General features: G+C 46.2%; 1 protein-coding gene across 4 annotated transcripts; it reads left to right on the forward strand.

Moving 5' to 3' along the window:
* The first annotated feature begins 10,817 nt into the window (after positions 1 to 10,817).
* Positions 10,818 to 22,107, forward strand: nt5e (5'-nucleotidase, ecto (CD73)). 4 transcript variants are annotated; one of them, XM_047338036.1, is made up of 12 exons: positions 10,818 to 10,948; positions 11,053 to 11,227; positions 13,002 to 13,572; positions 14,321 to 16,854; positions 17,730 to 17,952; positions 18,492 to 18,680; positions 19,763 to 19,960; positions 20,464 to 20,618; positions 20,762 to 20,870; positions 20,959 to 21,108; positions 21,194 to 21,394; positions 21,485 to 22,107. In XM_047338036.1, the coding sequence occupies exons 4-12, from the start codon at positions 16,513 to 16,515 to the stop codon at positions 21,649 to 21,651; spliced, it is 1,734 nt and encodes a 577-aa protein (XP_047193992.1). In that variant the 5' UTR covers positions 10,818 to 10,948; positions 11,053 to 11,227; positions 13,002 to 13,572; positions 14,321 to 16,512; the 3' UTR covers positions 21,652 to 22,107. The 4 variants fall into 4 exon arrangements, with proteins under 4 accessions (XP_047193992.1, XP_047193993.1, XP_034999739.2 ...); XM_047338037.1 differs by having other exon boundaries at positions 10,844 to 10,948; positions 11,096 to 11,227; XM_035143848.2 differs by lacking the exons at positions 10,818 to 10,948; positions 13,002 to 13,572 and having other exon boundaries at positions 11,054 to 11,223.
* Positions 22,108 to 22,171: the final 64 nt, after the last annotated feature.

A 22,171-nucleotide genomic window follows, 5' to 3' on the forward strand; every position in this document is an offset into this window, starting at 1 on the left:
ATCTGAAAAATAAAGATTTGACTGGAGCATAAGCAGCTTTGTGCATCTTTTATGTGCCAGATTTCACAAGCGTTGAACCTACGGGAGAATTGATTCAAAGAAACATGCATCCCAATCCTCCGAGCAGGAGAAGAGGATTAAACTGCTGCGTGTCTTTGTACGTGGGATTTAAAGGAGGTTTAAAGAGAGTTGAAAGAGTCTGTGAAGAGTTTCCTTTTTATCTGCAAAGACCTGGACATGTTCTAGACGTTTGAGATGATAACGATGACGTCTGGAGGCGTTTGACCTCGATTGAAAAGGGAAATCGAACCTCGATGTCTGTGAAGCTCTGCATCGCTGGCCTCATTCAACAGATGCTTTGGAAATAAACTAACAGCTGCTAATGATTTTATTAGTGGAGAGCAATTAGCACCAAATCAGAACCTGAAAGTCACTTCAGAACCGCTTTCAGACATTCATTCTGGAAAATGAAACGTGCAGCAGGAGATTTACTACAATACAGAAATCTCCGGATACTTCAGGAGAGGACGGCACAGCAGCCGGAGACAGGATGTGACGGAGGTCCTTATCAAAAGCTCTGGAATCTTGTCTTATCTTCAAGTTGACGTCTTTGTTGGCCTCTTCTACGTGGCTCCTCTTTTTATTCCTGAGATGTTTGTATATGTAGTCAGGATCTAGAGTTTGGTGCAGTGGTCTGAGAAATGCTCGTCCAAGCCTCTTGTAGTTCTACAACATATTGTTTTGAGATGGAAAGCCTCTAGTAACTGTAACTACCAACACCACACAGCCCGGTGCTGCTCTGCTTTGTCTCATCGTTTTCCTGTGAGCACACGCTCGGGCAGATTAATGTAATCTGGTTCAGAAAGCTGTAAATCAGCACCGACTTTTGGTCATTCGTCTTAATTTGACTGTTTTTTGCGTCACAGGGAGGTGACAACATTGTTTTCACTTCGGCCACGTTCGACCCTGACGAATCAGTGGAAACACAGGGGAGGAAAAGATGGTGTCCATCAATCTCAATGCAGAGAACGAGAGCTGTTCTCAGTCTCACTCAGCTGAGCAGCACCAGGCTGCAGGGAGGATTTCTGCTGAAAGTCAGTGACACAGTTTTATTGTTGTGTGAACTGCAACATCTTTGTCATCATCATATTGTTATGAGTATGAACCGGAGCCTTGAAAGGTCCTGAATTCAGTTTGGATTGATGGATTTTTCACTGCGGAAACGTCTCTTCTCCACCCGTCCAAAGAAGAATCATGAGTTCCGGTGGTGCTGCTTATGTTTATGTGTTAAGTTAAAATCTTTGTTAGGCAGCCTGCTAGCTCCTTTATGAACATGGCAAGTACGTAAGTAAGGATGTAGAAGGTGGAGGCTAACGGATGAGTTTACTTTGAAAAAGTATTTTCTCTTCCGATGGTTTTATCTTCAGATTAACCAGCGTCTGTCCTCCAGGGTTTCCCAGCGAGCCTTCCAGCATCGTGACCATCGGCACCAGGTGCTCTCCGCTGCTCATTAATGACGTTCATTTGTCAAAAACACAAGCAGCAACGGATCTTCACCACTAACTCCGCTGGGTTGACTCTGCATCCCAACCTAATTTAGACTCTGACAAACACACCTGAGCTTCACCTCCCTCCGGAGAAAATACAGAGGAAGTTCGGTTCACGTCTGAAAGCAGCTTCGGAACTTGAGGGACTTGAGGGAAAGGTAATGGCAGATTTTAAGATAAGGACGAATGCTTCTTGATCCATATAAACAGTTGATCACTATATTCCACTGTACTTTATTAACGTATATGCTCAATAGAAGTGTAACTCTGAAGCAGCTCTGTTTTCTACTTTCCTTAGAATGACGTTCAGCAGCAGCTCCACGCCTCAATAAGACCATTATTAGATTTCTTTCCCTTATTAGCAAACTACGTCATGTTCATATTGAGTTCATCAGTATGTTTGGCCTTTACTTTGCATGTCGACCCCTCCGAGGTTTGCTTAATAATCCGTGGGAGCAGAGTGAACAGGGAGGACTCTCATTCTCTCGTGTTACTGGCTTGTTTGATCTAACTTCTGTCAGACTCCACTTAATTCACTCCACAGTGAAATGTTCATTCCTTCCCTCCTGCCACGCAGCCCTTCAACACATTCAGCAGATTGTACGTCACACTCCAGCAGGAGCAGACGCCGTTGTCTCTTCACATTTCCTCTGATTGACTTTGTCCAGAGCTCATCTGAGAGCGTTGCCTCCAGACAAACAGTCCACCCGTCTTTATCTCTATTGGTTATTGATCAGGTTTCACTTGAGGGGATCAAACCACGTGACCACCAGCGAACAGGGAGTCGATCCATATCCGTCAGAAAGAGTCTCTAGGTGGACGCCTTGCTTCCTTATGATTCTCACTGAGAAGGTTGAATGAGGAGCTGATTCAACATCTGTTATGGTTTTGCCATTGTCTGGATAATTAGTGGGAAACACCAGTAAACCTCCCAGTCCTGCACTGGTACAGTAAATAAACAGTCAACGAAACATGTGAGTACTTCTGGTCTGATACTGATGCTGCTTCCGTCCCTCGACACCTGACCACACACAGCTTATTAATACAGAGCAGAATGTGAACCTAGTTCAAATCGTCATGGTGACGTTCAGAGAGATCACGTGTCAAACTGTCAAAGTCTTGAAAGAAGCTCGAGGGACTTTTATTAATGTCACGACCCTCAGTCATTGAGCTTGTTGTGATACTGAGCAGCTGCAAAGTCCAAACTCTTATCTGACGAACTCTAAGATGTTTCAAATCCAACTCTTCATGTCCCTTGTCTCATTTACTTCATCGGTAAACAAAGTGTAATCAAGGAGAAACGCATTTTGTGTCTCGTGACCATCTGAGAGCTTTACGTTCCCTGGGATTCATCAGGTGTGGCTTCACCTGGGTTGTAATAATAATTAACACCACTAAACAATCCAGGTCACTCCAGACAGTTAAGTGTTGGCACTAGACCTAACATACAGTATGTGAAGTTACAGCAGTTAATCTGAAGTTTCGTACCATCAACCAACATTTGTTTTTGTTTCTGCGAATGCAAAATCAACAACTCAATAGATTTCTGTTTGAGTGGCAATAATTGCTGAATCTCATCCAACTCAATTTCCCCTCTGCACTTGATCCTTGGTCTCTCACACGTTTGAGAAAATTGAAAAGAGAATAAATGTGAAACGGGGACTGAAGCCCAGTTAATCACTTTATAATCGCTCAACCAGGAAACCGCTGCCACACGGAATCAGTTATTTTAAGGCTTAAGTTTCCCTGTAAACATTCTGAGCCAACGTGTCGCTTGTCGGGGGTTTTCTGCTCCACGTGAAGCCGGTGAAGATTAAAGAGCAGCGACAGAGCTGTGAGTGGAACATATTCATAATGATGTTCTGCTCAGGAGACGTTTCCTTTACAACCTGGTGAAGCCTGCGAGTCACCTTCAGCTCTTTATTCTCAACCTGTCTCAGATTCTCTACATCTCCTTTTTCTCTCCACTTATCAGGTAAAGATTTTCACGCACTAAATATCCGACTCTCTTGAAACGTTATCACGATGGTAGTTGGCAAAGGTCATGATATTTGTTGAGCAGTTTAAATGTCGGGGGTTTCCTTCATGCATCTTTCTTATAAAGTCAAACGCTCTCTAAATGACCACTGAGCCCGAGTGGAGAGCTGTTGCATTGAAAGCACCTGCAGCACCGAACACCAGGACCCGACCGCCGCTCCTCGGCTGCTCCTCGGCTGCTCCTCGGCTGCTCCTCGGCTGCTCCTCACCAGACCGACACAGGACTGTGCAATCAAACTGTGGCTTGAGGGAAAGAGGAATGAATAATGTTGAATTAAACTGATTTGCATGCTGTTAGTATTCCCTGACATTGTCTGCAGTGACCCTGGAGGCTCGCGGAGCAACAACAATGTTTGCAGACACATAAATTAAACATGGAGAATAAAAACAGGTGTTAAGTGGGACTGCTGAACTAATGAAGCTGTGACAACACCATATGTTTGTTCTGTTGGTTTCTGTCCTGATTGTTGGTTTTGTTTGTCAGACTCGGGGGGAAAGAGATTTACAGCAGAAAGTCTCTTAATCATTTCATAATCGGAGCAGATTTGTTTGTTGTAAATGTATAATTAAGGGAAACGTTCAGCGCTGCTCTGCTGTGTGTTTCTGTCTCTCACAACCTGGGAAGGATTTCTTCAGGACGAACTGCTCACTTCATCTGTGAAAAACAAGGTTGTGTTTTCACCACAATTGTTCTGATAATTGTCCAAAATTGTCCAAAATTATTACATAAAATCTCCTCCGGCGTTCGAGGCAAAGCGGTAAATTCCCACTAGAAGAAGGTTGTTGTGTTCTTATCTGTTGACACATCCAATCTGTGTCCCTGGTTCTTTTAAAGTGTAAAACAAGCTGTTTGCTGATGAGCATAAGAACCAGTGCAGTTTCTGTTGGTTTTTAAAGTGCAGCCTGAGGCCGGTTCTTCTGTCTGCTGCTCTGCTCCGTTGATCCTTCCTCCTGCAGCATGTGCTCACCTGCACCTGTTAGAAGAAGCAACGCCCTGTAGCTGTCACAGCTCCGACACAGAACAAACACGTCCTGGACATTTTGGAAATCAACTCCTGGATTATGATGAATGTGTCTTTGTCTTTGAGCTTTTTTCAAGCTCGTTACAGAATCCATCAGACTTTGACATTTCCCTTCCTACAAGCTGTCGGCTAATTGAGTCGTTTTTCCCGGCGAGTCGGCCGGTGCGTCCGGCGGTGTAACCCCATTAGCACACAAATGTTGTCTGTCAGTGTTTGTCTGAACCACACAATCGTCTCAGGTGTGTTTTCTAAACCCTTTTTGTTTTCCTGTCTCCGTTCAGGGGAAACTGTCCAATAAGTGACATTTGTGATTAACAGCTTTTGAAATAAGGAGAATTCATTCATCTTCACCATGGAGGTTATGTTCCCGCACCTTTCTGTTGGCTCGTTGGTTTGTTGTCAGCAGGATTATGCAAAAACTACTGAAGCATTTCAACAAAACTCTGGAAAAGGATGAAACGTGGGTCACGAAGGAGCCAATTACAGTTTGGGGCGGATCCAGGAATTTGTATGATTGACATATTGCTGATTCCCCAGAGAACAATTCATGGATCTTTATAAAAACCCGGTTCCAGGACTGATATGTATGACTCTTGGGTTAAAGGGACTCTTGGGCCTTGGTGGAGGTTTGAACTCTACTGAGTGACATTCTAGATTTTTAAAGGTTTTCTTTCTTTTATTGTAGCTCCACAGGAAGAAGAGCTCCGGCAGGATTTACTCAAAGACCGTCGGGACTGAGATGGTTGCAGCGCTGCCTCGGTTATATCTGGAATCAGGAAGTGTAAATACCTTTGAGTGTCTTCAAAGCCCCGTGGTCACAGTCTTAGGTTTCCTGTGTAGTGAGGTCTGAGCGGCTGGTGCCATTCAACATAAAACAGCTGAGGTTAAAAACTTTGTGTGTCGATGGCTTTCCAGTTTCTGCAATTAAAGTCTTAACTCTTTTGTCAGCAAACTCTCGAAGAAGCTCTGGAACCTCCTCGTCTTTCCAAGTTGACGTCTTCATCTTCATCTTCATCTTCTTCATCCTGAGATCTTTGTGTTCTTCCAGCTTCACGTCCGTCACGTGTTAGAAACCTCATCAACACGTCCACTCGCTCTCTGGGAAGCTTCCACACATTGTCCTGCTGTTTCCTCACATGGACTCTGACATGTTACAGTAGTAGATATTATCCTAAAATAATACATTTAAAAATGAACAAGGCAAACACCTGAGGCCCTGGTTCAAATGTGTAAATGGCCCCAGTCTCAGTAAATAACCCGGTCATGGATCGGTTGTTGGATTAATCTCTTACATTTATGGTTAATCTTGTGTTTCGAGGTGGTGCTAATCAGATGTATTGCACTTGGACATGAATCTCTCACTAAGAGCCCAATAAAGCATCTCACGTGTTCGTCACCCACCAGAAGAAACAATCAACCGTGAGCTGCAGATCGTCTTTGACGGCACGTATCTCCTCCGCTCCAGAGCTCCAGAAGAACCATGACTGATAGTTTGCATTAGTTCCATGTCAGCTCCAGCTCGGGATCTGCTTTCTGTTCTGTGTGGCACATGAATCGTGGTGCGTGCTCCGCCCCCTGCTGCTCGGTGGTCCTCGTGCATGTTGTGCCTCATCACGGCAGAGCTGCTTCATGTGTGTAGCATAACTAATGAGGGATGGAATCGTTAGCAGAGCTTCCTCAGCAAGAGAGGAGGGGAAGAGGGGAAATGGAGAGAAGACGTACATGTGTGCAAAACGGTCATTTATGAGACCAGGAGAATGTTTATTTCCTCTTTGACGTGGATGATTGGTTCAGAACTTGACTTTTAACAGGTTTGAGGAGCCCGGTGGTCAAGTCTGGTGCTGCAGGTGGAGGACTCTTTAAACGCAGCGCGCTGAGAGGAAAGCTGCTGTCGTCCTCCACGACGTCCTTCAGTCGTGTTGTTTCTATCAAGAGCTGCCGTTCCACCACAGGAGCCGGGAACCTTGTCAGGAACACGTCAGGTCCTCAGTGGAAACGCAGCACCACGACTGCAGGAACCTTAGACTTCATTGGGAAAAGTTCCTGGGACATTTTGGTAGAAACGTGACGAACATAAATCAGCGTTGAGCTAATTTGACTCTGAACAGAAAAGTGAGCGTAAAGCGATGAGTCCAACCAGCTTGACCAGACTTAATGTACTGGTTCAAGCTTTATGCTCCATTACGTTTGTGTGATTAGATTTTTTCTCATCATCCAGGATTTTATGACTAACTGGTGTTTGCAAATATCCCCTTCGTGCATATATAAATACAAATGACCTGTTTAATTTAAAGTTGATTTCTGGAGCCAACCTGAGAAACTATAAGTGCTGATGTGGACGCGACGCTGCAACGAGCTCTGCTGCAGCAGCATCCTGACGAGTCGGGAGAGTCCATGACGGCTTCAGTCTCCTCACCCTGAATAACTTAGCATGTTGCGTGTCCTTTCAATCCAAACTGCAGAGGCGAGAGACGGAACACGAGTCCGTCTCCACGGCAACAGGCAGCTTGAGTGTGCGTTCTTGTTTCAGGGTGAGTTTGTGTGAGCTCCAATAAAACACGGCTGTTGTAGTGTTTCTCTCCTTCAGCTCGAGGTTCGGACAAGAAGCTTCCTGAATCATGTGTTTCACTGGAAGTTGAAACACATGATTCAAATTGAGACTCACCAACACTGTAACCTGGTGCTTCAGGGATTAACTGGGAGGAAACTGAATGTCTCGAGGGAATTTCATGGACTTTGGTGCAAACCTTCACTTGGACTCAAAGATGAGCTGATACGATTTTGATGGTCAAGGTCACGGTGACCTCATGCTCTTGTGAATGTGAGATATCAGTATTACCCAGTGGGGATTTCACAAACCTTCACTCGGACTCAAAGATGAGCTGATAGGAGTCTGGAGGTCACAGTGGAGGTCACAGTGGAGGTCACAGTGGAGGTCACAGGGACCTGTCTGTGGGCTGCTGAGTTGTTGAGCTCTAATTCAGAGCATTGAAGAGAAACATCAAGTCCAGAGTCAACGCACCCGATCATGTCAGCAGTCGTCCTGTTATTCCATTGATGCCCTCGACAGCATCTTGTTTACCTGCAGTGCGTCTGTCTGGGCAGCCGTGTGCCGCGGAGCGTCATCCAGCCCGTCGCAGCCTGGCGGCGGCGAGGCGGGGACGAGCTCAGCTGGGGCTGATTGGCACAAATACCCACTAATCTGCCGCGGAGGGAGAAGACCTGCGTACAGTCAGCGGCCAGGAAGACGCTGTCAATCAGAGCGTGTGGCGTCGGTGTCGATCCTGACGAGCGTCGGACTGTCACGTTTCCTCTCCTGGAGGAGTTCCAGCACTGTCAGCACCCAACGAGACAGGAAGTCTCAGAGGGCGAGTGAGGAGGAGGCGCCACTGGAAGTTAGAACTCCTCAGACTGTGTGTTATTACAAGTTGTTGTTCCTGATGTCGAATTGATATAAAAGTTTATATCCTGTATTTATGTTACATTGTGATGCACCCATAAATCATTTTTATTGATTTCAACCACATTCAAATCCAAATGATTGTCTTTAAACGTGCAGACTCACACTGGATCTGATAGTGTGGTTTAATGAGGTTGAGTCGTGTGTCGCACGCCGTGCACGCCACAGCCCCTCCGCTCCGGCAGGAAGCCTCTTAGTATTCTGGCAGCGTCGGCGGCCGGCGTCAGGGCAGCGCCAGCTCTTCTGACGAGCGCCTGAACTATGAAATCTGAGCTGAATCTCTGGCCTCCTCTGCAGGTCGTCCCCCGGCCCGATGCTCAGAGAGAGGGGAAAGAGAAAGTCTTCTGAAGTTCACACTGGGCTTTGAAAAGTGGAGAAAAGCATTAGCATGTGGTTTTTCATGTGGCAGAGCGGTGTGGAAGGAAAGAGCTGTGGCTTTGTGTCCACCTTAACCTTCATCATGACGTGTGACCCCAGGGTTCATCCTCAGGGGACCACACACTCCACTGGATTTAACTGGACTTATCATGAAGTCTGTTTGGAGGATTTCTGACTCTGCTGTTGATCTGTAACCTCTGAGTGTTTGGATTTCAGAAAAACCACTGAACCGGTCACCGGTGATTTTAAACCATAAAATGTTCTGTTTAGATATAATGTTTGTAGAAAGCGAAGCCAATGCAGAAGTGTCTGAACCCTGTCTTCTGTGTAGTGACCACCAGGGGGCGACTCCTCTGGTAGTTTCTATAGAAGTCTATAGAAAATGACTCTGCTTCTCTCTGTATAACGTCAGTAAGTTTATATCTCAGTCTCTAGTTTCAAGTCTTCTTCAATACATCTGATGTTCATTTAGTGACAAACAGACCATAAAGGGGGATACCACAGTGTGATTGACAGCTAGTACCGTCCAATGGGTGCAGGGTATTTGTGTCATGTTTCAGCTACAAAACGGCTGCAACTTCTGATCATTTCCATTATCAAGTAATCTGCTAATTATTTTCCTAATTGACAGATCTGTAAAATGTCAGGAGACGAACTGGTTATTTTATTAACTGTTAAAAACTATAAACCAGGAAAAGCTGTGAATCTTCACATCTGAGAAACTGAAACCAGAGGCTGTGACTGGTCAACAAGATATTATCAGAGGTGCTTATGGACCCACTGACTTGTGTGTGTGTGTGTGTGTGTGTGTGTGTGTGTGTGTGTGTGTGTGTGTGTGTGTGTGTGCGTGCGACAGAGCAGCAGTCTGTGTCTAATAGACTGTTCTGAGTGTCGCACTGCATGTTAATGTTCACATGAATATTTATGAAGTTGACATTTATCGCAGTGTGACAGTCAGTGACAGGGAACATGTGTTGAGACGACTGTTCTTCATAGTTCGAGCTAAACAAACTCTACAGAAAAATATGATCGTTCTCCTCAACAGACTTTAAATACACAAGAACATGAACTCGCTCAACGTCGCTGACATTCTCACACATGGAAGTGGTTAGTACATGAGAACGAGAATCCCTGTTTCCTTCTGTACTATTAAAAAGACTCATGTTTCACATCACTACCACACACACACACACACACACACACACACACACACACACACCTGTTGACTCCAGTAAAACACAAACACATGATGTGACTGTTTATTGCACCTGCAGAGTCACTGAAATCCACACTGGACAGAATCGACTCCAGCCTGAAGACAGATATTTGATTTCAGATCAAGAAGAAGCATTTTTATTTGGTGCCTGCCCCGCAGAGATGTTGCTAGGCAACCTGATAAACACATTGTGTGCGAGGAGATATTTGTAACGGTCACAACTCGGCAGCATCAAACATAATCTCCTCCAGCGTCCAGATGGATGCAGACGATAAGGACACGGCTGGTTTCTATCTGATCTCAGAGCCGTCACCTGTAGATGTGAATGTTTACAGTCACATGACCTGTTCCCACTGGACTCAGTGGGAACAGGTCATGTGACATGTAGACGCCGTGTGACTGCAGCTCCACATGTTTATAAAACATGGAGGAGAATCTCTATGTAGAGTTTTACATGAAGGTCAGTTCCTAATTTTCATTTTTTCACTCAGGAGATATTTTATTAAATTAAAGTTCTACCATTTGAGATGTTTCCTATGTATTTCCATCCTTTGCTCTTCACACACATGATCATGAATCGTGTGTGTGAAGAGATCATGTAGCAGAGCCACAGACGAGCACACAGACCTGCAGTGAAACAGACCCAGAGCACAGACACAGACTGTCTGAGTTCTGGTTCAGTGAGTGACAGCTTGTTCACTCATCACTGGACACAGAGCAGGTCACATGTCACATGTTTGATTGACACCGCCTCTTTCCAAGCATCAATAGAATCTGCTGATTTACTAACGATTTTAAAATAGTCAAATATTCACTCCAAAATATTCAACAAACTAAAGAAATTTGGACTGGATCATGGATCAGAACCCGACTGGATCATGGATCAGAAATCGTCTGGATCGGAACCCGACTGGATCAGAACCCGACTGGATCAGAACCCGACTGGATCAGAACCCGACTGGATCCGGACCGCCCCCCCGCAGCCCTTCGGCCTGTAGCTGTCGGCTCCACCAACACAGATCCGTTCTTTGAGCTCTGTAATTAAAGCGGTTCTGTGTCAGAGCTGCACTTCCCCCAGCCGTCTGCTATAATCATTTTTGAAGCCTATTTTAAGTGCAGGGTTATTAATCATGTCATGGCTGAAGTGCCCCTGAGTCTCTGTGCATGCTGGGAGATATTTCCTTTCATAAGCTGCTGTTGTATGGAGTCGTCTCGAAGCCGCTTCACTCATCTTGACCATCTGGCTTTTGTTGTCTGACTGAAGATCAGCTCTTCACAACAAACTATTGTGAGACATTTGCATGATAATAAGAGATTTGCCGATCAGAGACGAGGTGTTGAATTCAGACGCTTGTATCCAGGGAATGTGTTTACCTCCTTTTCCACCTCCAGACTTTCATCGCCTCAGTCCCTCGACTGTTTCTCTTCTTCACAGAGAAGAATCGTTTCTCCTCCTCCTGCTGCAGCTCCTGTTGTCATTGGAGGTCCGGCCTCAAGGTCAGAGAAGTGGGCGAGCATCACATAAAGCCCTGCTTCGGACTTCAGGACCATCTGGGACACGATGTGAGTGAGTCACGTTCTCTCACCGTCAAAATGTCTTCACGTCTGAAATGACGAGTTTCCAAAACCGTGTCGAACTGCAGAGACTTCCGATCTGAGGACGGATGTTTTAATTCTCTTTATTTATGATCCTCATATGGAAGATTTAAAAAAACAAATCAAGGATATAGAGTGAAACACAATGTGCATGTTGTCATGTGACAGCGACACTGCAGCAGCGCCCCCTGCAGCCACAAGTGGTTCTGACTGAAACATGACTGAACAGGGTGTATTCCTCATGACCCTCAGCTTCCACTGTTCTGTTTACTCCTCCATTCTGCTCATTACACCGTTATACAGCATTTTAATAAGCAAGAAGTTATTGATAATACAATAAAGACTTTACTTCACCCCCCACAAACATACAATCATACAGAGGGGCCTAAAAACAGCCTCTTACAGACCTCATAGAAAACCAAATGTTCTATGACCTTTCATTTCAGGAAGGAAGCAACTTATTATTCTACAGATTATTCTGTATGTACGAGTGGTTTCATCAAACTTTTGACAAGCAGGTAAATACGTTTATTCCCCATCATGTCATCTCAGTAAACTCCAGAAGAACGACTCTTCTCCTTCGGTCGTTTCAAGGCTGTTTCCTGCAGATCAGTGTTTGTGTTTCATTCCACTGCCACAGACACACTTGTCCTTGTGTTTCACTCCAGATCCAGAGAACTTTCTCCTCCTCGGGACAAAGGTCACATCGTCTCTCCAGCAATTAGTGCGACGTGATGATTACAGCCCACAGCTCAACATGTGGCCGGCAGCTTGATTGACACCCTGATTGGTGCTTTGCAGTCACGATGGCAGCAGTGACAGAGAACGGAGGTCACAGTGAATTATACATGGGAATGTTTTAGAGAGAAGTGTTGGAGGTGTGATGGAAATCTGGAAATACAAGAGGCTGGAAACACCAAAGTTATCCACGTGTATTTTAATAGGGGCTTTCTGCAGAAAGGATCAACACAGAGAGTCACAGGGATCTCAGAGTGAAGATGGAGGACACTCAAATACAAGGATCTTATATAGGAGGACTAAGGCTGTCTCTCAGAACCAGTTCAGACTGGTTCTGTAGGCGCAGGAGAGAGAGGAGTCTAAACACAAACAGCTGATTTACATGTGTTTCCTAAGGAGATAAGCAGACATACATTCCGTTCCTTGGAGGGTAAATAAGTGGCAACAGGGTCTGACAGAGTTCAGGTCATCAACAGTTCAGACCATAAAACAGCTCAGGTCATAAAGTCTGTAGACAGGGCTGCAAAAGTTACTCTTCAACTATAAAATAGGTTTCAACCACACTTACAGAGGGACAGAGGGAATTTAACAATCATACAACTGTATATGTATTTTTGATAGATGACTGATATCTTTGGAACTATTTGCATTAGACCTTCGTCTCTCATCTGATGACGAATCAGCGTCTGAGGCATCAGCTCGTGTTGTGGATCTTTGGGTGTAGAGGATGTAACAGAAACACACTTTATTGTGTGAAATATATTTTCATACTATTCACTGATTCTATCATCTTCAGCCGAAGGAACAAATCTGAGAATCGAGAGGAGAAAGGAGAACGAGAACAAACTTGCTCTTAATATTTCTGTTGTACTTTAAATCTCCCTCTCTGATCTGATCACGTACATCAACGTGTGTTCGAACCCCTCACGCGGCTTGTGACGTCTTGTTTGGGAGAGAGACGCCTCCTGGGGTTTCCTCACATCTCGGTTTGATTTTCTTCGTCTGAGGATTCGGCTGCGGATGAGAAGACAGATTGAACCGCGCTGCCCTTCAGACAGGATCACGCCTCATCATCAGAACTCCCCCACTCGGTGTTGACTGTGGGAGGCTCGTCTCCCACTTGCACTGACGGCCGGATCGAGGGGATCGTGACGCACATCGCAACCCGTGGGAGGCCGTGTGGTGGCAGGTGGAGATCCTGCTTCACAGGAAGTCTTCTGGGTCTTCTCAGGTCAGGGAACATATTACATATTCGGTCACAACCTTGTTTTTGTCTTCCACCAAAATATCTGAGTCAGCTCCTGCATGTAGTTATTCAATCATCCATTAGCCTGTGAAACATTCATGGCTTCATATTAATCATTTAGCTTTTAGTGCCTTGGACCTTGTCACGATACTGTACATTTGCTAAAACAGACAATTATTGCAAAAGTGAAAAGTGACCATCGTTGTTTCTGTTGTTTTTCTGTCGAACCAACAAACAACACAAAAGACCCCCACCAGGGCTCACGGCGCTCAGCGTTAAAGAAAGAGAGAAACATTCCTGGATCCGCCCCCGTAATCGAATCCGCTCCAAAGGTGAGAGTCATTGAAACGGACAGAAGTCGGACGCTGCAGTTTCCTGTTGTTGGTGTTTACAGCAGGTTTTATTGTTTTATTGAAACCTTTGTGCTTAGCCTTCAAAAATCTGCAATCACACAAAGAGATAAAAAGTAGTTCAGCTTCTTAAAGGAAGTCACAGGAAAGTCATGAAAAGCCTCTGCGTCCCTGTGGGAATCTGTTCCTGCGTCCACCCTGCTGACGCCCTTGAGGAAGATGCTGACTTCCTGTTAGCCGTTGACCATGACCTCTGACCTCCCCTGCAAAGGGATTAGTGTCCTCAGGGACCAGAGGACTCGCTCAGATGTAAATTGAGCGGACGCCATATCGGCAGGGTTCAGTCTGAGCGTCACGTCAGCTGATCCAGCTGCCGACTGATCCTCATTATCACCGCCATCGTTGGAAGGTCGGCGCTCTGAAGGGGGGTTTTCATTGATTACTGAATATGTTGACGCCTGAAGCTCGTCATAGGATGCAAAGTCAGCTCCCCTCATGGGAGGCAGTGACCTTCACCACTCAAGCATCTGTGGGTGGACAGTGTTAAATTGTGCTGAACTTGATTAGTCAATGGAAAGACATTCATAAAGAAGAAGCACAGACGGATACAAAATGGGGACAAGCAGGTAAAAGCAGGAGGAAGCCTCCAGCCTCCAAGGCTACGAGTGAAGGGACCATGTGGTTTGTACAGCTGTTGTTTCGTTTCTCTCTCTTTATGGTCCTTTTGCAGCTGTGACCAACGGAGGGACAGGATTCCATGGGACCTCTGAGGGGGGTGTGGTGGTGCTCACCGCCTGCTACGTTCTGCTGCTGCAGCCGGCCACTCTCTGGAGAGAAGCTTGCATCTGTCTCCTGTCTCCATTCATCTCCTGCAGTTTGCTGCCCTCTAGTGAGACGCTGCTCTTCAGAGCCGTGTCTCCTGGTTCACGGCTCAGAGGAAATGACCTGAAAGCAGCAGCAGCCACGTGTGGTTGAATCTTCCCTGAGGCGGAGCGATGTGTCAGCAGGAGGCGAGTCGGACAATTAGAGGCAGAGCAACACGTCTGGACGAGAGATTCTGAGTTTGGTTTTATGTGCTTTGTGGAAATGTAAATTACAGTCGCCTCCTTTAAACCCTTTCTGCCGTCACTTCAGAACTTCAAACATTTACTGCCCTTAAAAAACAGTCATAACTTTGTCATGCTCCTTAAACAACTGCATTAGTTCCACCTCTAACAGTGTGTGTGAACTCAGCTGAGCCTCAGCAGGAAGAATGTAGCTATAGAAACTGACAGACGTCGAACCAGTGCAGCCTCTCAGGTCCGGATTACAGTTAAAACCTCAAAACAAACCATCAACAAGCTCTTTAACACGAGATGTGTTTGTGTCTGAGGGTTTTATTCTCTAAAGAAAGCGTCAGGGTTTCTTCACCGATCATGGAAAGTTATTGAAAACAAAAGTTCTAAATGGACCTCACCCACAATGTGGTGGAGCCATAAACTATAAATAAAGTGTCCGGTATAAAGAAAGAAGCCAAGATATACAAAAGCTGCCATTGTGACGACATCGTTTGCAGTCAGATCTTTATTGGTTATAGCTTCGGAAGTGACTGTTTGAGTTCTGGTCAGTTGGTTTGAAATATTTTGGGATATTATGAGTTTGTTGCTTTTCACCTGGATGTGATTCACCCTCAGGTGGCTGTGACCAGTAGATCTGCACCGGTAAAGAGTTAAAGCTCCTTCTGCAGCGACGGGTGACGTCACTGCACCACACTTCATGTCTCTGGGCCGTGTGGTTTGAAACCAGCAGTTTCCATAATGGGATGTGTGTGTCTGTGTGTGTCTGTGTGTGGATGGGATGGGGGGGGCGTTGTGCTGCTGTGTGGTTAAACACGCCACAGAATGACTCACATGAGCAGTGGAAAACAAAGTTTTTATTATTGTGAAATCAAACTGGGACTTAATTGTGACAGTTTAGAAAGTCCTGAAGAGACAGGACGAAGTCAGGTTACATGTTGGTGAACCTCCTCACAGCTACACAGCTGCAGGTTCCAACATCTGTCCTGAAGCTGGGTTTGGAATAACTCAAGAGAAGAGTAGCTCCAGGCGTTTTAAAGCTGAGCGGCTTGAAGTGACAAATTCACAGTGTTTACGATCGTGGGTCACAAAGGCTGCTGAAGGACTTTGTAAAGTTTGTAAGTTTGTAAAGTTTCCAGGGTCCAGGAGGCAGGAAGCTTCAGAATCTGATAGAACAAAGACAATCTGCAGTGGGACTGATTTGTGTTGAGTTGTTGTATTTCACAGCGTCTTGTTTTGTGTGACACTTTTACAGAGGCAGTAGTTTTTAAATGTGCTTTATAAACAAGTACTTAGATTAGATAGGAACTATCTGGAATCTTCTCATCTGCAGTTGAAGTTTAGGTTGAGTGATGAATACATCAGGGTCAGGAGGACTTTCCTCTGATAAGATGTGGTGAGATGGGATGAGGTCAAAGGTCACTGCTGCAGGGAGAAGGTTTGCTAGGGAAAGTGTGAGAGAGGCTGAAGAAGATGAAGATGGTGATGATGGAGAAGATGAGGATGAAGATGGAGAAGATGGAGATGAAGATGATGATGATGATGATGATGATGGAGATGATGGAGAAGATGATAGAGATGAAGATGAAGATGGTGGATGTGTCTTCCCGCGGTAAGAAGGAGTCTGAAGCGGGAGAGATGAGGCAGGAGGCGGATCATAAGAACCACATCCTCCGCCCTCTGAAGACGCCTCCTGACGGGGAGTCTCTCTCAGTCTGCCCGGTACCGAGTGTCACCGAGCCGCCTTCATTCTCAACATAGAACCCGGTCAGAAAACGGATCGATGCCGGTCATGTGAACAGAAACGAGCCCGACCTCAGCCTCCGTCTCCGGTTCCTCCTCCACGGTCTTTACGCGCAGCGGAGCGATGGAAGCGCTGCGCCCGGAGCGCCGCGCTCCGCCGCGGCTCCGCCTCAGCCGCCTCCTGCTGCTGCTGCTGGGCTGCACCGTGTCCTCCTCGGCGGCCTGGGACCTGGTTCTCCTCCACACCAACGACGTGCACGCCCGCGTGGAGGAGAAATGCGTCAACCGCAGCCGGTGTTTGGCCGGCGTGGCCCGGAGAGCCACGGAGATCCGCAGGGTCCGAGCATCCGAGAGCAACGTGCTGCTGCTGGACGCCGGAGACCAGTTCCAGGGAACCGTGTGGTTCAACTTCTACAAGGGAGCAGAGGCGGCGCACTTCATGAACTCACTGGGATATGATGCCATGGTGAGGGTTGACCATCAGGGAGGCGAGGAGCTTCTGACAGGGAGACTTTAACTTTAACTTTCTAACAGAGAAACTTTAAACTGGGTGGGAGACCGAGGGACTTTAACCATTTAACAGAGAAACTCTAACTTTCTAACACAGAAACTCAGACCTTCTGACAGGGAGACTTTGACCTTCTAACACAGAAACAGAGAAACTTTAACTTTCTAACACAGAAACTAACTTTCTAACAGAGAAACTTTAAACTGGGCGGGAGACCGTTGTAAAGTTGAATCTATAGAAATGTTTCCTGTTTTATAAACTAACAAAGTTGATTTGTAAAGAAACTGCAGGTTTCAGATAAATGGTGTAAAACTGTAAAGTAGAAGAAAATGGAGAAAGAAAAATCTCAAATAATAATAATGTAATATCACTAAAATGAACAAATCCACTGGTGAGGTTAATAACAGTACTAGATGTAACAGGACTACAGCTTGTGTTGGTGCTCCAGCTCCACCCTGTGACGGCTGATGATCCTCAGCAGGTTTTCATCATGACTCAGACACTGAGCTCATCCTTTGTTTATGTTTCAGATGTTTGAAATGTGTGCTTCAGACGATCATGTGAAAGTGAACCTGCTCGTCCACAGAGCGTTAAGTCAGTGTGGGGGGACTAACCCTAACCCTTCCTCTAACTCTGAAGATTCAGAGTTAGAGGAAGAGAGATTCACTGGTCGAGCTGCTCACGACTCGTAGAGCAACATTAATCTGTGCCTGAGATAAATCTACAGGAACCAGTGTTACTTTACCAAACAAGGACGTTTAAAGCTGAAGTAAACGTCCAGATTGAGTTGGAGCAGCTGTTTGAATGTCTCCGTGTCTGACGGCGTTCCTCAGGCCTTGGGGAATCACGAGTTTGACAACGGAGTGGAAGGACTCATGAAACCGTTCATGGAGGAAATCCAGTGTCCAGTTCTCAGTGCCAACATCAGACCAGACCAGACCCTGGCCCCGACCTTTGGGAAGTCCTACCTTCCCTATAAGATCCTGACGGTGGGGGGGCAGAAGGTCGGCGTGGTGGGATACACGTCACAGGAGACGTCAGCTCTGTCCAAACCTGGTGAGTGGAAGGTTTCTGTCAGTAGTTCACGTGTTGGTCTGTTTCTGTCTGTGGTTAATGTGTTGGTCTGTTTCTGTCAGTAGTTTACATGTTTTAGTGGCTCCACAGACAAATCCCTCATCAGAATCAGATGTTTCCAGAAACTTCTCAGCTGAAGTTTGTGGAAAACGTCCAAACCAGGCAGAGGGTTCCCAGAGTTCAGAGAGTAGAGAAATTGATGTAGAGTCAGGAAGGAAGACGCCTCAAAGACAAACCGGCTCAGAGGAAATGATTTGATAAAAGTCAAAGGTTAAAAAGGTTGAAAAGATAAAAACATATAAACATCAGGAGAAACATCAGTCGACAGGTGGACGAGGACGAGGACACAGGACAAGAAGAAGATTATCATTCAGTGTATTTGTCTTTTTTCAGTTTTTCCACTCGAGTTGTCGCGACTCCTCCGAAGAGTCTCTGTGATTTGTTGGAACCTGAAGTAAAGAATTGATCTTGTGTTAAAATCTAGTTGAACAGCCATCATGACGTTTGGTTTGCGTCTCCAGGGCCTCACCTGTCGTTCGAGGACGAGGTGGACGCTCTGCGGCTGCATGTGGACAAGCTCCGCACGCTGGGAGTCAATAAGATCATCGCTCTGGGTCACTCTGGTTTCACCAAGGACAAGGACATCGCTAAGAGGGTCCACGGAGTCGACGTGGTCATCGGAGGACACACCAACACCTTCCTCTACACGGGTGAGCGAGCGTTTGATCTACTCGTGACATCATTTCCTGTTTGATGTTTCCGTCTCTGTGTAAATATATGAAGTCACATGATGTTTGAGAATAGTGAAGGTTTTCCTCATGCACGCTAACGAGCTAACGTGCTAATTAACGTGCATGCGGTTTGACGCGAGGTGAATCTGAGCCTCATCAGCTGTTCTCATTTCACTCATCGTGATTCTGGATTTCATTTCCTGTGCTCAGCGGCGAGGATTTAACGCTGTAGAGTCGAGCCTGATTGGCTGAGACGTAGGAACCTGCTGCTTTGTAACTCAGGAATCAAGATGAACTCACGTTTTTACTGTTATTGAGCAAGAATACTCAGATTTGTATGTTTTTTATACTGAGCATTCCAGCCTGGTGGGGGCGCTGGTGTAGCCACAGACTTCTTGTAGGTAACTTAAAAACCTGCTGGACATCATCTTCTTGTTTTAAACGTCTTTCTTCTGACTCGGCTGCGTCTCTGCTCTTGTTCCTGGTTCGGAGGAAACGTCGAGTCTCTGTCCTCGTGTCTGGATTCAGAGTAAACAGCCGACCCGAGTCTGGTCTCCATCAAAAACTGTGTCACACAAACATGATGAGGGTTCCTTTGTGCCTGGACCTCAGAGCTGCCAGGAAATTAGAAAGTGTTTCTGCAGAAGACGGAGGCGTAGAAAGTTTGAGACTCTGAGTCAACAAGGTTTTATCTCTGATCTGTTCCAGCTGGAGAAGCAAGCTAATGATTTCCTCTGTTTAAAATAGAGGAAGTCCAACATCTCTGGGTTTTTTTTATTTCTGCTCATACAAATTGAAATGTCGATGTTAACGCGTGGTGTATTTTTACACTTCCTGCCGCTCGTTGCTGATGTGATTGCTCTGCTCGCTGCGGTTTGCACAGTTTCATCCACACATGTTGAAGCTCTGCTGCATTTCTCATGAATCTGTACTTGAGGTTTATTTTCGATTGTTCTCCACTTCACATATCAGCAAACATCAAGCTGCATTAGTTAGATTCCAGCAGATAAACCTTCGTGGCAGCACTTTAACGTTCATCTAAAACCCTCTCTGTTTCTCAGGGACTCCTCCCTCCACTGAAGTCCCTGCAGGTCCGTATCCCTTCGTGGTGAAGTCAGACGACGGGCGCCAGGTTCCTGTCGTGCAGGCCTACGCCTTTGGGAAATACCTGGGTTATCTGAAAGTGACCTTTGACGAGGCTGGAAACGTAGTGAGGTCCACAGGAAACCCCATCCTGCTGGACAGCAGCGTCCCGCAGGGTAAAGAGCCGACAGCTATCTGACTCATCTTCTTCATCAGCTCCATTATTCTTTATCTGACTCGTTCAGGGACGTTTCCTCTTTTCAGACATGGAACATGAGACGTGCATCACTTGTTCATTTAGGTTTAAATATTCTGTGAAACTCAGACCGTCACACTTTTAGTCTGGTCTGACCTCAAATATCAGGTGTGAACGGTTCTTCTTCTTCTTCTTCTTCTTCTTCTTCTTCTTCTTCTTCTTCTTCTTCTTCTTCTTCTTCTTCTTCATCTTCTCCTTCTTCTTCATCTTCTTCTTCTTCTTCTTCTTCTCTCCTTCTTCTTCTCTTTTCTTTTTCTTTTTCTTTCTTCTCCTTCTTCTCCTTCTTCTTCTTCATCTTCTCCTTCTTCTTCATCTTCTTCTTCTTCATCTTCTCCTTCTTCTTCCTCTCCTTCTAAACAAACCAGACCTTCTCCTGTGTCACATGAGAACCCGGTGAGTTATGATCTGAACCTGGTTTCACAGACGCAGAAGTTCTGGCTGATGTGGAGCAATGGAAGAAGAATCTGGCGAACTACTCAGCTCAGGTGGTGGGAAAGACTCTGGTCCTCCTGAACGGAGAAACGGAGGAGTGTCGTTTCCGGGAGTGTAACCTGGGAAACCTGATCTGCGACGCCATGGTGAGTCTTCAACTTCATCCTCCGTGAAGTAGAAAGATTCAAGGAGAAAAGAAACGTGTGTCGTGTGTTAAATGTTAGAACAAACCCTCCGTGAGCAGCAGGTAGAATCTATAAACTGACATATGACTCATGATGCTCTGCAGGTCGACAACAACATCCGACGCCCAGACGACGTCCAGTGGAACCACGTCAGCGCCAGCATCTTCAACGGAGGCGGCGTCCGGGCGTCTGTGGACGAACAAACCAGAGAAGGTGCGTCACTGTGTCCATGGACGTGTTTCACTGGGACGACACGTTGAGAAACAGATTCTAGAAGCAGATTTTTAAATGTCTTCCACAGGTTTGATCACCATGGAGGACCTGATCTCCGTCTTACCGTTCGGAGGGACCTTCGACCTGGTGCAGCTGAGGGGCTCCACGCTGAGGAAGGCTTTCGAACACTCAGTGAAACGATACGGAGAGGCCACCGGAGAGTTCCTCCAAGTGTCCGGTACTCCACACCTTCCACCTAAACATTCATCCTCCAGCCGGTTAGTCGTCAGCTGAACTGATGGCGTTTGTGTTTCTTCCGTCAGGATTTCACGTAGAGTTCGACCTCTCCCGACCTCCAGGACGCCGCGTGACGAGCCTCCTCATCCTCTGCACGGCGTGTCGCGTCCCTTTCTACGAACCGGTGGAGGACGAGACGGTTTATACGGTGGTGCTGCCGTCCTACATGGTGATTGGCGGGGACGGATACGCCATGATCCCAAAGGAGTTGGTCAAGCACAACAGCGGTGAGACGTGCGGAAAGTCCGAGGCGTCTGTTTGATTTCCACATTTGTCTTAAACTGAATCTCACCGTCTCTTTGTTTGTCTCCCTCCAGGAGATCTGGACATTTCAGTCGTTTCCAGGTTCATCGCGCAGAGAAAGAAAGTTTATCCTCCGGTCGAAGGACGAATCAGGGTCAACAACTCGGCGTCGGGGGGGCAGGGACGAGCTGCTCTGGTGGTTTCCCTGTCGCTGCTCTGGAGTGTGTGTGGGGCCATGTGAGACTGAACATGAAGAAGAAACGATATCTCACCTTCACACGTTTCTTTCCTCGCCACGCACTCCGACTGCAGTACCTCTGATGGACACTAAGATCTGAGCTGCGACGGTTTATTAACACGTCTGAAGACTTTGAAGCCGTCGGACGACTTCCTGTGTTTCCACGACGACGAATTCAGATCCACGAGCTTCAGTTTGTGGTTTTGCTCAGAAACAACAGATCTTTGTAGAAAATGATTTGACGACAGAAATCGTTTTTCTGCGTTTGTGTAAAAAATCTTAAAGTAAATTTTGACGTTGGATTCTAGAAAAGTCGAGACTTTTAGCTAATGAAGAACTTTTCTGTGAAAAAGTGATAAAAACAGGAAATGAAAAAGACAAAGCTGCTCGTTCAAAGAAGTTTTATCATGTACTGTGTGTACTTGTACTGTGGCAGGAGTAATAAACTTTAACATTTTACTTCCTGGTACAACAGTCCCACTCCTTCCTCTTCCTCTCACCGAGCTCGGGTCGCAGAGGGAGT

Source organism: Hippoglossus stenolepis, chromosome 20 (genome assembly GCF_022539355.2).
Source record: "Hippoglossus stenolepis isolate QCI-W04-F060 chromosome 20, HSTE1.2, whole genome shotgun sequence".
In the NCBI taxonomy this organism is placed as follows: domain Eukaryota; kingdom Metazoa; phylum Chordata; class Actinopteri; order Pleuronectiformes; family Pleuronectidae; genus Hippoglossus; species Hippoglossus stenolepis.